The sequence below is a fragment of the Eulemur rufifrons genome, chromosome 24, assembly GCF_041146395.1.
Source record: "Eulemur rufifrons isolate Redbay chromosome 24, OSU_ERuf_1, whole genome shotgun sequence".
Taxonomy (NCBI): domain Eukaryota; kingdom Metazoa; phylum Chordata; class Mammalia; order Primates; family Lemuridae; genus Eulemur; species Eulemur rufifrons.
In genome coordinates this window covers 36,532,487-36,545,982 of record NC_091006.1, presented here as the reverse complement: position 1 = coordinate 36,545,982, position 13,496 = coordinate 36,532,487, and the positions used below count along the sequence as shown (strand labels likewise).

Here is a 13,496-nt window from a genome sequence, read left to right as displayed (position 1 = left end):
ACGAATAATTTGCACTGACAATTCCTTCTGTCTGGAATCCTCCCTCTAGATATTCAAAGGCTCCCTTCCTCACCTCCTGCTCACTGTTGCTCAAACGCTACCTTTTCGATGAGGCTGACTGCAGCCCCCCTAACGAAAAGTGATTCCCTCCCACAGACTCCCAGCCTCCCTTGCTCTGTGCTATTTTTTCCCCCGAAGCATTTATCACTTTCTAACGTAGTGTAACACTTTCTTATTTATCATTTTGTCTGTTTGCCCTTCCCTTACCGCCAGAAAGGAAGCTCACAAGGTGCTGTGGTCTGAGTGTTCGTGTCCCTCCAAAATTCACGTGAAACCTAATCCCCGATGTGGAGGTATCAGGAGCTGGGGCCGCTGGGAGGTGATGAGCTCAGGAAGGCTCCGCTTTTACGAACGGAATCCACGCCCTTAGCAAAGAGTCCGTATGTGGGCACCTAACAGGTGCCATCTACGAGGAACAGACCCTAACCAGACACCACATCTGCTGCTGCCTTGAACTTGGACTTCCCGGCCTCCAAAACTGTGAGCAACAAATTTCTGTCGTTTATAAATTACCCAGTTTACGATATTTTGTTATAGCAGGCTGCAGGGACTAAGACTTAAGGGCAGGAGTGTTTGTCTGCTTCATTCACTGTTGTCTTTTTAAAACTGTAACTGCCCAGGCTTCCTAGGTTGAAGGAATGAGGGAGGAGGTAGGACAATGGAGAGAAGGGCAGGGAGGAGGTAAGAACAAAAGATGACTGTCGCTGACGACATGGCCATGCAGAGAGCGTAGGGAATTACCCAGAGAAGGAGACAAGGAATGGCCCCGTGCAACGAACCCTTGGGGAGCAGAGTCTGAATTCCCCGAGGCACCTAGACATCACAGGAAAAGACTCAGGCCATGAAGACTGGCTAGCTAAGCTTACAGCATGAGTATCTGGGCCAAAGAATCATCTACAAGTTATTTATCACTAAACAATGTTCCAGAAGCCTGGAACATCCCTGCCAACAACCAACTGCCAGATTGGCAGGCACTCCGGGACCCTGGGGAAGTCTTCAGCTATCCCACGTGAATAGGGTTAAGATTTAGCATTTTCACAAAAGGACTTGGGGTAGGATATAAAAATGCTTAGAAAAGGGGTTTCAGTATTCAGAGTTAGTGCACAAGGAAACAGTGCGTCCCCATCCTTAGAAGACACTCAGCAGACGCCAGGACACGGTGGATTCTGTGTTTTTAGGAAGATGGCTTTCACATACCCATGTCCATCGAGCCGTATGTTTCCGACAAAATCGTAGAGATGCCTGTTTGGACTTTCACATTCAATTCTGCCAGAGATTCTCATCAAGCTGTCGATGTCTTTTATATCTGAGGTTGCTGGTAAGCCCTGTTAGAAATTTTTAAATAAGCAAAGAGCATATTCAGTAAGTTGTGTTGGGGGAAGAGGAGGAGTTCTGAATTCACCCGGGTCTTAAGGTCTAAGGGATCCCATTTATTTTATAGGCTTTTCTCCCCTCACCCCATTATTCAATACTCGGTCAAATCATAATTAAGGGATGCCTTCCTCCCCGACTTGAGCACAGGGTTTTAGAATGAGAACAAGGCAGCTTTTAACAAAAGTTCCAAAATATATTCAATAGCCCATAAGCTAGTCTGCAAAGGTATTTTGAAGCAAGTCCCCAAAGAACCATTTGCTAACAAAAATAAAATTAATATTTAGCGGTATACAGGCTGAGTCTGTCTTCTCTGTCTAAAACAATGGGATGAAAATGGATGGAATCTATGTTCAAAGCAAGTAGTTTTGTTTCTTTTTTCTTTCCGTTTTTTTTTTTTTTTGTCCACTGAGAAGGGAAATTCCAACACAGTTCTTCCCTCTGGCCAACAGAAGTGACCGACACTGAGCATGACCCCTCATGCTTTGGCAGCCTGTGCCCAAGTCCTGTGATGTGTTCCACCGCATCCCAACCTGCCCACAGGCCATTTCCATCATCACTGGAACCAAAGGGCATACATTTTTTAAGTACCTTTTAAAACTTCAAAAAATGTATGGCTGTTTTCTGCTAGAGATGGTATGAAAAGTAAATAGAGAAATATAAACTATTCTCCAAGATGAAGGAGAGTAAAGAACAGCAATAGAAACGATGGCTTTTTAATATGGCAAAACCAAGTAATTATTTGGGCCGGGTGAATAGGGAAAATAAATAAGCCAACACGTGTCAAAGCACTTAGAACTACTTACTACTAATACCCGAGTGCTGGCTATTACGTAAAGTCATTAAAAATATGACAAACAGTATTTCTACAATGGCCATGTTGCATCAGGCAAGTCAATCCGAGTCTTCCGTGATACTTAACAACACCAGTTTATAAAACATCTGTCTTCATAGTGGTTCAGTGAGGAAATATTTGCAATCAGAAGTATTTCAACTCAAGACAGCACCACTAGGAAAGAAGCTCTTAATTCCCTACGATAAAACAGCAGTAATATAAACCTGTAGTAGCTCTTCTTACCTGTCTAATTTTCAAGTTTGTTTCACCATCTAAGTTAGACGTTTCGATGTAGCACATGGCCTGGGGCTCACTGTTGTTGAGAGTTGAGAAGCACAGAGATTTAGTGGAGGAAGGCAGGCATGGTAACAGCACCTTACTTAAATGCTCAGACTCTCTGAAGCCTTTCCTTCTACACAAAGTAGCAGTCACCTAGCTTCTTGATGACTTCAGCTCTAACAGCAAGACGCTGTGAGGCGAACCAAGCATGACAACCCATGGATCAGCTTTTCAGCCAGAAGGACCCAAAAGCAACTTCCTGACAACAATCGATAATGCTCCTCAAGGTGATGCAAATGATTTGCCACATCTTAATTAAATTGTTCAGCCATACAGACACAACACAGACTGTATCTGAAATGTAAGGCAGCTGTGTGTCCAGATTTATCTTTAGCTCGAATCCATCAAGTGAGGTTTCATGCTCACGGCTCACATGTAAATTGGTTAAGAAAAGTGGTTGATGAGAAAATTCCAGATTGCCACTTCTACAAACTTGCGTTCACTTCCTTTTTAGCTATGATGAATAGGATTACATGAACTCATAAAACTAAAATTTTAAGGTTACTTTTAAAAACTATATGAACAAATGTTACAATGGAAGCAGATATGCACTTTTCTCTCTGTATATTTTCTGCTTCTATTCTCATAGCAGCAAAAGCTAAAACTAGAATCAGTCAGTTTTGCCATACTGCTCCTTGAACTCAACCTGGAAGATCCATGTCATGGTCCCCACCAGGGTCTTAGCAATGTCCGGTGTGCGGTGGCTGGAAGAAGGGGCCTGTGTTCTCCAGTTTTGTCACAGGGTCATCCCCTCGACTGTCCTAGCTCCTCCCTCTTCACCTGCTTATCTACTTGCCCAAGTATAGACGTGTCAGTTTGGAGCCCAACTGTATAGTCTGATCCTCAACTGTAAGGAAAAGCATTCTGAAACCAATTTCATTAGCCCCTGGTTATACAATAAGCCTGATGTTACTAACATCATATAAGTAACTATGACTGTCATCTCTGATAAGCATGTGTACCTGAAGCTAGAAATAAACTTGCAAGTAACAAACACCTGGAATTTCCTAATCAACTTCCAATTTGTACATGTGCGAAACCGACTGTTCCACGTTTCAGAAATGGGCATTTGGCTGAATTTTGTGGCCCGAAAATTTGTGAAAGCTGCTTCAACACATGGACATTAATCAAGTATTTAACAGATTCATTTTAAAGTAACCTTGGCAAGTTCTTCAATTTACTCTGAGGGCTTTTCTTTCACAAAGGCTGCTACTTTTTCCCAAAGAGACGTTGTTTGATATGTACATTTTCACTCTTATCAATTATCCAAAATTTTATTTTTTAATCACTGTCACAATAGTCATTTGCCTCTGGCGACTGCTCTAAATCTGTGATTTACTTAGGCATACACTGAAATAGTTCATGGATTTATAAAACACATCTTCTGACAATATGGAAGCACCAGGGCAAACAAAATGCTAAATGACAACGTTGATTCATATCCTGGCAGTAAAATGCGTCAAGATCTCACTGTTCAATATGCTCATCCAAGGCCAGTGCCATATGAAAATGAGAACGACATTCTAATTCTACTTTTTTCTCTCTCATAAAGTAACTCTGCTAGGACTGTAAATGGCCAGGACATCAGGAAGTTTCAGTGGCTGCCTTATGTTTGAAGTGGGACAAATAAAAAAAAAATGCATCCACATTCTGAACATTCTCAGTCATCACTTAGACAGCTGGCACTGGGGCCGTGCTTCGTGCTGAGAAAAGGCAGCAAGGAGCCTCAGGCGAGGAATCATGCTAGATCCTAAGTCCTCCAGCAAACTGTGACGACATCCAAAACACAGACTAGTCAGAGAGGCAAAGCAGGGTGTTTGATTAGTAAGTGGGAAAATGAAACAAGATGCAGATCACAACACAGACACCGACAGACAGCTGAAATGTATCACAGTCCCGTGCACTATGTCACTGGTTTACAAGTGGGACAAAAACTGATCCCCAAGCATGCGGTACGAAATGTCCAACGTCAGCTTTGTGCCAGGGGTCCTCTGTGAGCCCTGCGTAAGCCCAAATGATAGTCGTGATCTCTGGAAGGATTCTGTAGAATTTACAGAAAATTTAAAACGAGAATGACACATCTGTTTAAAAGCTAATCAATTTTCAACAACTGTTTCATGAACAACTTAACATTGTTCAAAACAATACCCTGGAGAGGTCACAAATTAAGCCTTAGTATTTCGGCATGTTCTTAAATAGGAATATATATTAATGGTGCAGAGGAAATTAAAATCCACCCTCAGTGGCACGCCTCTTGGACTCCTATTGATGGCAACAGGAGTTGAATCTTCCCAAGTGAGGGGCAAACATCATTCAACATGGTGTTCGTAAAATGCCTTTAAAACATCTGTGCAATGTCTATCACCGAGAAGTATAGAAGTTTGTGTTTTAAAGGAAGACACAGAACTCAAGCCCATTTGGGTGCAGCTGTTCTGTGGTTTAGGCTGAGGACCCAGGCACAGGCTTCCCGCACAACCCGGGCTCTGACCTGGAGGACAGACTGATGAGGTCTGCTGGGAGATGGTCCCCATTGGTCACTTTCACTATCTCCCCTACTGCCACCTACACGTCCCAGTTTCAAATAATTAAAATGGAAAAAAAAAATGAATAACAGAGAAAAAAAAAAAAACACATGGACAAAAAGAGACAGAAAGTTTGAAATTATTATAGAAAATAATACATGTTAATAAAAATGTCTAGTGCCATTTTTTTCAAAACTTATTTCGATCAGGTCTGAAGGTATAAGAAAATATCTAATATTTTAAGAACGACTGATTTGATTTTAAGCCCAATTTTTTATTTTCAAGGTGCAAACTTTTCATTTTTAAAGTTATAAGCTTACCCTATCCAATTAAACAAAAAACATGTTTTATATACAGAGCTACTTTATCTTATGGATTTTCTTTTCTCAAATTCCTCAACTTCATGCCATCCACTGTATTGTCTGTTCCTACCCCAAAAGGGAAAGAAATAATTACGGTTTTAAATTTTTGAAAAATGGAGTATACTATAGTTTTCCTCTCCCCACCATATACATTAAAAATGGGATTATGAAAGATTTTCAAAGTCAATTGTATAAATATCTTATTAACCTTAACACAAAGTTGCAAAGACATGGACTTCAGAAGTCAGAAGGTGTAATTGCGGCCTTTGATTTCATAATTAATAAAATCCAGGTAATGCATTGTTTTCAGAGGGTAAGCCTTTGAATCCAGAGAAAATTTTTCAGAGAGGGAATGAAATAGACATTCCAAGAATCTGTTTAGACTTGAACTAGTAACTTCAGTTATTTCACCCTATTTTATACTTTTTAAACACATAAATGTAGTAATTATTTATTAAATGCTAAAATTTCAGTTTCTTCATTTCAAAATGAAAGCCAATGAAATACAGTAATTTTCAATCACGTTTATGCTTTCATTTCAAACTACCATACAGAAGATGCACTATTAGTAATTCGTAAATGAAAAATATTGAAAGTTACAATACTATAAACAGTGGTTTATTGTTACTGCTAGATGGTGCTCACATGTAGTTGAAAATCACCATATTTATTTTGACAGTGGACAGGGTAGCATTCCAACCCTGACCTAGTCATTAGCTAAAGTCAAAATTTCTCTTCCTGTTAAATGATCATTAAAAACTATTACTTATTTCTTTAAAGTTAATGTAGGTTCAAAAGAGCTAAGTAATGCAAAAACCCTTGGGGGGGGGGGAAGAAAGGTAGTATTCTGCTACTTGGATCAAAATGTTTGTCTAATAGAACCACCTTTGAAGCCTACTAAATAACAAAAAAGCAATGAATCAGATCATTTTAACATATAATAATTTTTAGAGGAAGTTGATCATTGTGGAGACTACGGTAAGATATAGAAACTGTTTTGATCTACTGATATTGATAGCCACCAGTAGATGCTTTCAATGCTTAGGAAACAAATCCTGTAAAAATTCTCTAAGAGCATGTGGGGGAGTTTCTGGAATCAGATAGAGTCAGGTGACAACAGATTTTGAAAATTTTCAACTTTAAGTATAAATTCAGGGTGAGATAATTATCGTCACATTTTTGACCTCTTTCTCACATGGCCAAGTACGGACAGTTAGCTTTCCTTCAGTTTTAGAAACTTACCCTGATAAAGTTATAAGCAAAGGAAACTAAGAAAAGAAAGGTTGATTTAAAAACATCTATACTGATTTTTCTAAAAACAAAAACCGACAGGCACATGGCACAAAAAAGATGCCAACTACAGGTGGAAATGTTATCACCTGTAGTCACCTGCAAATGCCTGGAGACTCACTTCTATAAATATCTGGTTGAATCTTATTTGCTCAATTAAGTTGCACTAAACTTGTCATGAATCCAATCACCTTAAATGATGACCTGATTAAATAGATTTTGAAAAAAGGACACTGTCCATAGTTATATGTGGATTTTACAAATAAAACTGTCCAAGGAAATGATGATAAACAACCTCTGAAATATTAAAAACATTTCTTCTCAATTTGTGAGGACTAGTTTTGAGACCTAAAACCATTTGAAAATCACATTCTTTAAAGGGTAACAGTGCCATGTGTTCTGAATACTAATCCATGACTATCTTAAATAGGAGTAAAACAAAAATCATCTAAATTCAGTAACAGAACTTAAAAGAAAGAGCAAAGTAATTTTTTTCTTGAAAGAGTATGGCATTTCAAAACGTATGATGAAAAAAAGAATTTATCCATTTTTTTTTGGTACCATTTCACCATAATGATCAAGAAGCTTTGCAGGGATTTATGATGATCATGATTGAAAGATAAAGTCAATAGAACCCAATCCATGTGTTATATAAAATAAATGACAGGGAGTCTTAGAGTTAGTGGTGCACACAAAAGTATCCGGATACATCCAGAAGGAGCGTAGAGTCTCAATTGTAACCTTTGAATCATAAAGTACAGTCCCTGTCACTTATTCTATATGGCAAACCTGAAAGAGCCCTTGAAGTCCAATCAATTTTTTAAATGCTTAAATGAACAAGAAAGAGGTTTGAAATTCTTCGTTTATTCCTTATTTCCTTGGAGAAATCACAAGGTCAGTGCAGGGTAGAGAAACCATCCTCCACACTGTTGGGCACCAGCAGGTATCTCTACCTTGATGAGAGAAGTACAGTGTCAGCAGGTATATACTCTTTGCCTTTAATTATAACTATATCTCCAACATTTACCTGAAAGAAAACTGGGAATTGGTTAATTATCTGCATTGAAAGATAGTTGCAAAAATACAACCTATTGCATTAAAGCACAGAACACAGTCAAAATGGTTAACGGCAAACAAGAACCACTTCTCTTCACAAAACTGACCGAAATTATCTAGGGATGAGGCCAGGATTGGGGGGATCCTCTAAAAACTGAACATTTTTGTTTTATCAGCTATATAATTTAACAAAATTAAACTATCCGTTTTATCCACTTCATCGACATCTCAACTTCGAATGTTCTCTCTTTGACACAAAAGTAAAAAGGAGGAATTTACCAATTGTAATTTTTATCCTATTTAAAGAATTTCTTGATGCAGTCTCTCAATACAACTGGAGGAACCATCACACACCTCATCATTATTCCTCACAATGAACGTTCTGAAGTAAGTATTAGTTAAAATTCATAATTTAGAGAGGAAGAGGGTCAGAGATTAAGTTATTTGCTCAAGATCACGGTTAAGTGGAAGAGCTTAGACTCAAACCCACATCTGCCTGTCTGCAAAGCTTGATTTTGTATAAGTAAATTTAGTGGAACTATCACAGCATTTTAACTTAAAAATAAACAGCTTAATTTCTTTATTTTACCACCCGTTAGCATTTTTCTAAGCATGACGTGAAGACAAATTAAAGACATACTATGGCCAGAAACTGTTAGAATATAAATGGCAGGTTTGTCACATAGCGTCTGGCAAACAACCCAACTTCAGCTAAGTAACAACCTGCCTTCAATGCGCTGACCGAGTGACACTCAGAGCCACTCCCATTACGTTGTGGAAGGTGCCCTCTTCTCTCTCAGTAGACAAATGAACCTAAAAATAAGTTTCACTACTTAATTGATGGAAGAAAAGCCTTTTTTAAGTAAAGCTTTTTTTGTTCTTCCCCTTCCCTATTTTTCCTTGCATGCTAAAATAACACTACTGGGAGGAAGGAGAGAATAGTATTTTTAATGGAATTACAATAAAAAATTATTGCAGAGACAGCCCACTGTGTTCTGTTTTACCCACTGGGAAGAACAGGTCACAGAAGGTTGCTAGGGGAGGTTGTCTTCTTATCGATGTACGTACGCTGATTCCCCAGGGAGGGAAGCTCGGGATGCCTTGGTGTGAAAAAGATTTATTTCAGCTGAAATGTGAAATTTGGACGATCTGAAATTGACACATTATTAGGGGCCTTGGAATCAAACTACCTCAAAAAAGGGCAAACAAGAAAAATACACTGTAAGTAGAAATGCAGAGTGGTCCTTACAATAACACGCTGTGATAGTACACACGGGCAGGAAGATATCAAAAATTCTCTGCAATCACGGCACTTACAGATAATGCTTCTTGGGTTACCATTTAACTGTTCTATTATCTCCTGTTAGTGTTTCCTGTCCAGTTAAATATATGCTTCATAAAAATCAGTATCACATCTGTTTACATGACAAGGTTAGAGTCTAACAGACTTGCCCAAAGTCCCTAAATTCATTGCGCTGCTTTCTGACATCTTTATTCATGGTAAGACAAAAGAAGGACTTGTGGTTACTACACTCAAGAAAATATTAACACCTTACATGGGATACTGCAGTCATCCCTGTGGGATGGGAAAACCTAGGGCTCGCGAAATGCTAGAGTTCTTACTAAACAGTGCTAAATTAACGAATGATAAACTTCGTTACTGCAAGGAAAGCAGGGAACTTCTATGCTGTCTACGTTTCAGATCAGTTTCTCAAAGGACATCCAACTACTTCTCTTTTTGGGGTTCTGAGCTTCTAATACGGCATCCCCTTTCCAGCTGGTTGCGCACAAGACGACTAGACAGAGGAAAAGGTCAGGATGGCAAAAATGCTTTGACCATGTTTTCTAACTGGAGGAATATCATGACCAAGCAGTTTATAGAATGATTTAAACATCCAGTCTTTGTCCAACCCTAGGTCCCAGTATATTTATATTTTTATTAAGGGATCTTTAGAGATGCAAAATCTTACTCCAAAGATACATTTTGCGGTGGAAACTTGGTGCACTAAAGCAGCTTTAGAGAGGAACTTCACATGTGCCTACAGCCCACCGCGCTGGGCTTCTCCACTACGCCAGAGGAATCTGCTGATTCCCAGATTCTTCCTCTAAACTCACCACCTGCATGGAGCTAAAAAGCTGCATCTCAAGGTGAAGAGCCGCTCTTTGCGGTGGGGGCGATGAAGCCAGCTGCTCACCTGTGGAGAGTGGGGACGCAGCCCCTTGCGCGGGGCTTTGCAATTGCAACGCTTTCCTTTAACACCAGATACCTGCAACTTCACCTCTTGGAACAGGGAAAAGGCTTCAGCGCAGTAACTGGAGAGATGAACTATGTATGTTTCACAGCTGAAGTCTGCGAATGACTAGATGTCAGTGGGCAGATCTGTAGGTCCCCTGTGGCCCATTAAAAAGCAACCACAGCAGCCACAGGTTCGGAGAGGCCAGCACAGAGAGAATCTTGAAATAAAGCCCCTTCGCACTAAGGTCTATCGTATTACCTTGGCATGTGACCATTATCTCGGTTTTGGTTTATTGATTTTATTTTTAATTGTACACACTATTGTATAAGCCAAAGAAAAGACCTGCCTCACAATCTGGCTGCCCCAACGAGTCAGGCTGCTTTTGTGCCTGTCCACTTGCTCAACAGCCAATTTTACACAGCTAACGTCAGGTCCTGTTCTTGTCACCTATGGCTGTATTTCACGACACGGGGACCTTTATATGCGCTGCTCGCTGCTGCTGTGAGCTCACCGCCTGGCGGTACACTCAGTAAGTATTCATTAAATGAATGGTATAATTTTTTTCTATTGCCACAGCATGTAAAATTACAGCTCTTACTTGTCACAAAATATACAAGAGTGTAGACTGCTGTAACTTATTTATAAAATACATTCCCCATTGTTGTATGTCCGTGTATTCTCATTTTCACTATTATAAATGATGCTACAATAAAACATTTTTATACTTGTAGAAATTTTCTTGGGATAAATTCCCAGAATCCCCTTTTTATGGTTCTCAATATGAATAGTCAAACTGCTGATCCACAGTAGCATATAAATATTTTATCAAAATTCTGAAATAACAAGTTTTGAATAGATAGCAAATAAGACTTCAATATTGTTTAAATTTGCAACTTTTATTTGGTTGAATATTATACTGAGTCTGATTATTTTATTTCTTCCTGTTTATTACCAACTTTTATTTCCTATTTATATAACAATGATCTAAATCTTTTGTCATATTTGGTACACATATTCTACATACACTGCCTACTTATTTGTCTTGGTTTTTGTTGTGTGTTTTTAAATTTATATAATCAAAATCCATCGATCTTGAGATACTGCTGTTCTCCAAATAATTGTTAAAGTCTGTAACTATTTGCATATTTTCCAAAAACAATGTTTAAACATTTAACTTTTAGTCAATTGGAAATTATTTTTGCAATAGGTTATAACTTAGCTATAAACTAAACATTCAAGTATTATTTCTTGAAATTGCTAATCTGCAATCCCAACATGATTAATTAATCCTTTTACCAATTATTTTTGCCTCTTTTATCAACTATTAAATGGGCTTTATGTGAGGGCACTAAATTCTATTCCATACTACTCCAATATACTCCATGCTATTCTATTCATCAGTGTCTATTTTTACAACTCACCCACACTGTTTTAATAGCTTTTGCTTTCCATTTTACTTACAGTAATCCTTGCACACTGTTCTTCATTTTTTTCAAAGTATTCTTCTATTTTTTTACTATTCATTTTTGCAAATCAGATGAATAATATAGTCAATTCTTGAGGAAAAAACAATGTCTCTGTGATTATATTACATTAACAATTTGAAACATTTTATTTTTCACTGTTTTCTAGGAATATGACATATTTGTACATGTACTAATATGTGAATCTTTAACACTTAAAGCAGGGATGCTTTCTTTGCAAAGCATATACACATATTTTAAACTTATTTGTAAGCATCCTACATGCCACTGGGAAGGAGACTTCTTTTTCACTTTATTTTCTAACTTGATACTGCCAACATAAGAATGCTGTTAATTTTTACATATTTATCATGAATTCATTAGTTAACTTTTATTAATTTTAGTTAATCATCAAATTCTGAGTATGAATATTAAAAAAACCTCAGCTCTTTTGGCTGAATGACTTTTGACAACATTTTAAATTCTCTCTCTCTGTAGCTCACAAAATGGGATGCCCAGGTTAGATGCGGCGCTAATCTCCAAAGATGACTGGAGACACTATCATTGTGGGTGAGCATGGCTGGGATTTAATCTTTGTCAAAAATAGAAAAATTAATAGTTATGATAGTCCAAGAAAGTTAGCACAATTTTGAAATAATGATGGTTTATCAGGGAAATAAGACATTTTAAAGGTTAGTTTTAGAGTGAAGTAGATGGTTACTTCCTGATTTTATAACTGTTTATTTTCTGAGCAAGCCGTCTAGGTAAGAAAACACTGATATATAAATCTGTTGGGAGGTGTATTAATACTTATGCTAACTACACTGACAACCTTTGTTAAAAAATTTATAGTAAAATTCCATTTCTCATACTTAATTATATCCTATTTTCTCTCTAAAATGTTTAAATCCCTAAGTGCCGGACAAGAACATAAAAGAAACTTATTTTGAAATTGTCGTTAGCTTTTTGATTTTTTGTCTTGCTCTTCTGAGAGATGTCTACCACAGAAATAAAGCAAGCACAATCAAGGCATGTTCCTCTTTTTGCTTTTATGTCAAAGACCAAAGTAAAGAGAGGGGTGAATTTTCAACTATCTGGAAGAGGAGATGTCAGACTCTGTTCTAGCTACTGATTTAAAATCAACCAAAAAATGCAATGAATTTTTGACTGAGAGAGATACAAGGTATCTCTTACAGGAATAGAAGGTGACCATGAACATCACAAGGTAGAATCGAGAGCTCAGGCATAAACTGGCTGGGAAATACTGGAATGCAAACAAACCGTGGGTTAGACCTCTATTGTCCTAACAAGATACTGTCCTGTGAGATACATCGTTAGAGTCCTGGCCTCCCAGAAAACAAAGCCCCCGGGTAGAGTAGCCCGGCCTCCAAAAAGCCTTTTGCCAAGTTACAAAAGTTACTCACTTGTGAATGACTAGAGGTCAAATCGTCTTGCAGAACTAAGGGAGAACTAACAATCATTGCTTACCTTTTGAAAGTGAGGTTTGTAAAGGACGAACACCTACATAACATTGGCTATATTATGACTCAATTCATAGCTGCCATGTTAGAGTCCTGTGTGCACATTAACCTCTGATATTGCAGAACTGACTTCCAGCTCATTAGAAGATGATGTTTAATTTGTGAGACTTTTGTTTTAAAGGAATTAGCAGTATGCAAATGTGATTAGTCTCAATATAGGAATTTGAGGTAAATAGACAAAAGTAAAATATCAGAACTCAAACTTTTATTTTTACTTGGACAGTAGATGATTAAAGCAAAAAATTATAATGCAAAACAGTTCATGGTTAAATAAAATCTTCATACAGTACTCAAAATATACTATGAAAAAAAGTTCTAGATTATTTTTCAAAATAATAGTCTTTCTAGAACACTGCAGAAATATTAAATGGATAAGACTAACTGAAGACTTCATGCATGTTTACATTACCAAATAGCTTT

At 37.8% G+C, this 13,496-nt stretch overlaps 1 protein-coding gene across 3 annotated transcripts in view; it reads right to left on the bottom strand.

Annotated features, from left to right (window-relative positions):
* The window catches only part of ATP8A1 (ATPase phospholipid transporting 8A1), a 190,259-nt gene that overhangs the window by 133,136 nt on the left and 43,627 nt on the right, over window positions 1–13,496 (bottom strand). Inside the window, exons 7-9 of one of the 3 annotated variants that reach the window (XM_069458057.1) lie at window positions 7,733–7,806; window positions 2,510–2,579; window positions 1,258–1,385 (exon numbers count right to left, since the gene is read on the bottom strand). In XM_069458057.1, coding sequence (XP_069314158.1) covers window positions 1,258–1,385; window positions 2,510–2,579; window positions 7,733–7,806 — 272 coding nt within the window. Of the gene's footprint in view, window positions 1–1,257; window positions 1,386–2,509; window positions 2,580–5,093; window positions 5,168–7,732; window positions 7,807–13,496 lie in introns of all 3 variants that reach the window. The other 2 variants (XM_069458058.1, XM_069458059.1) reach the window with 2 other exon arrangements.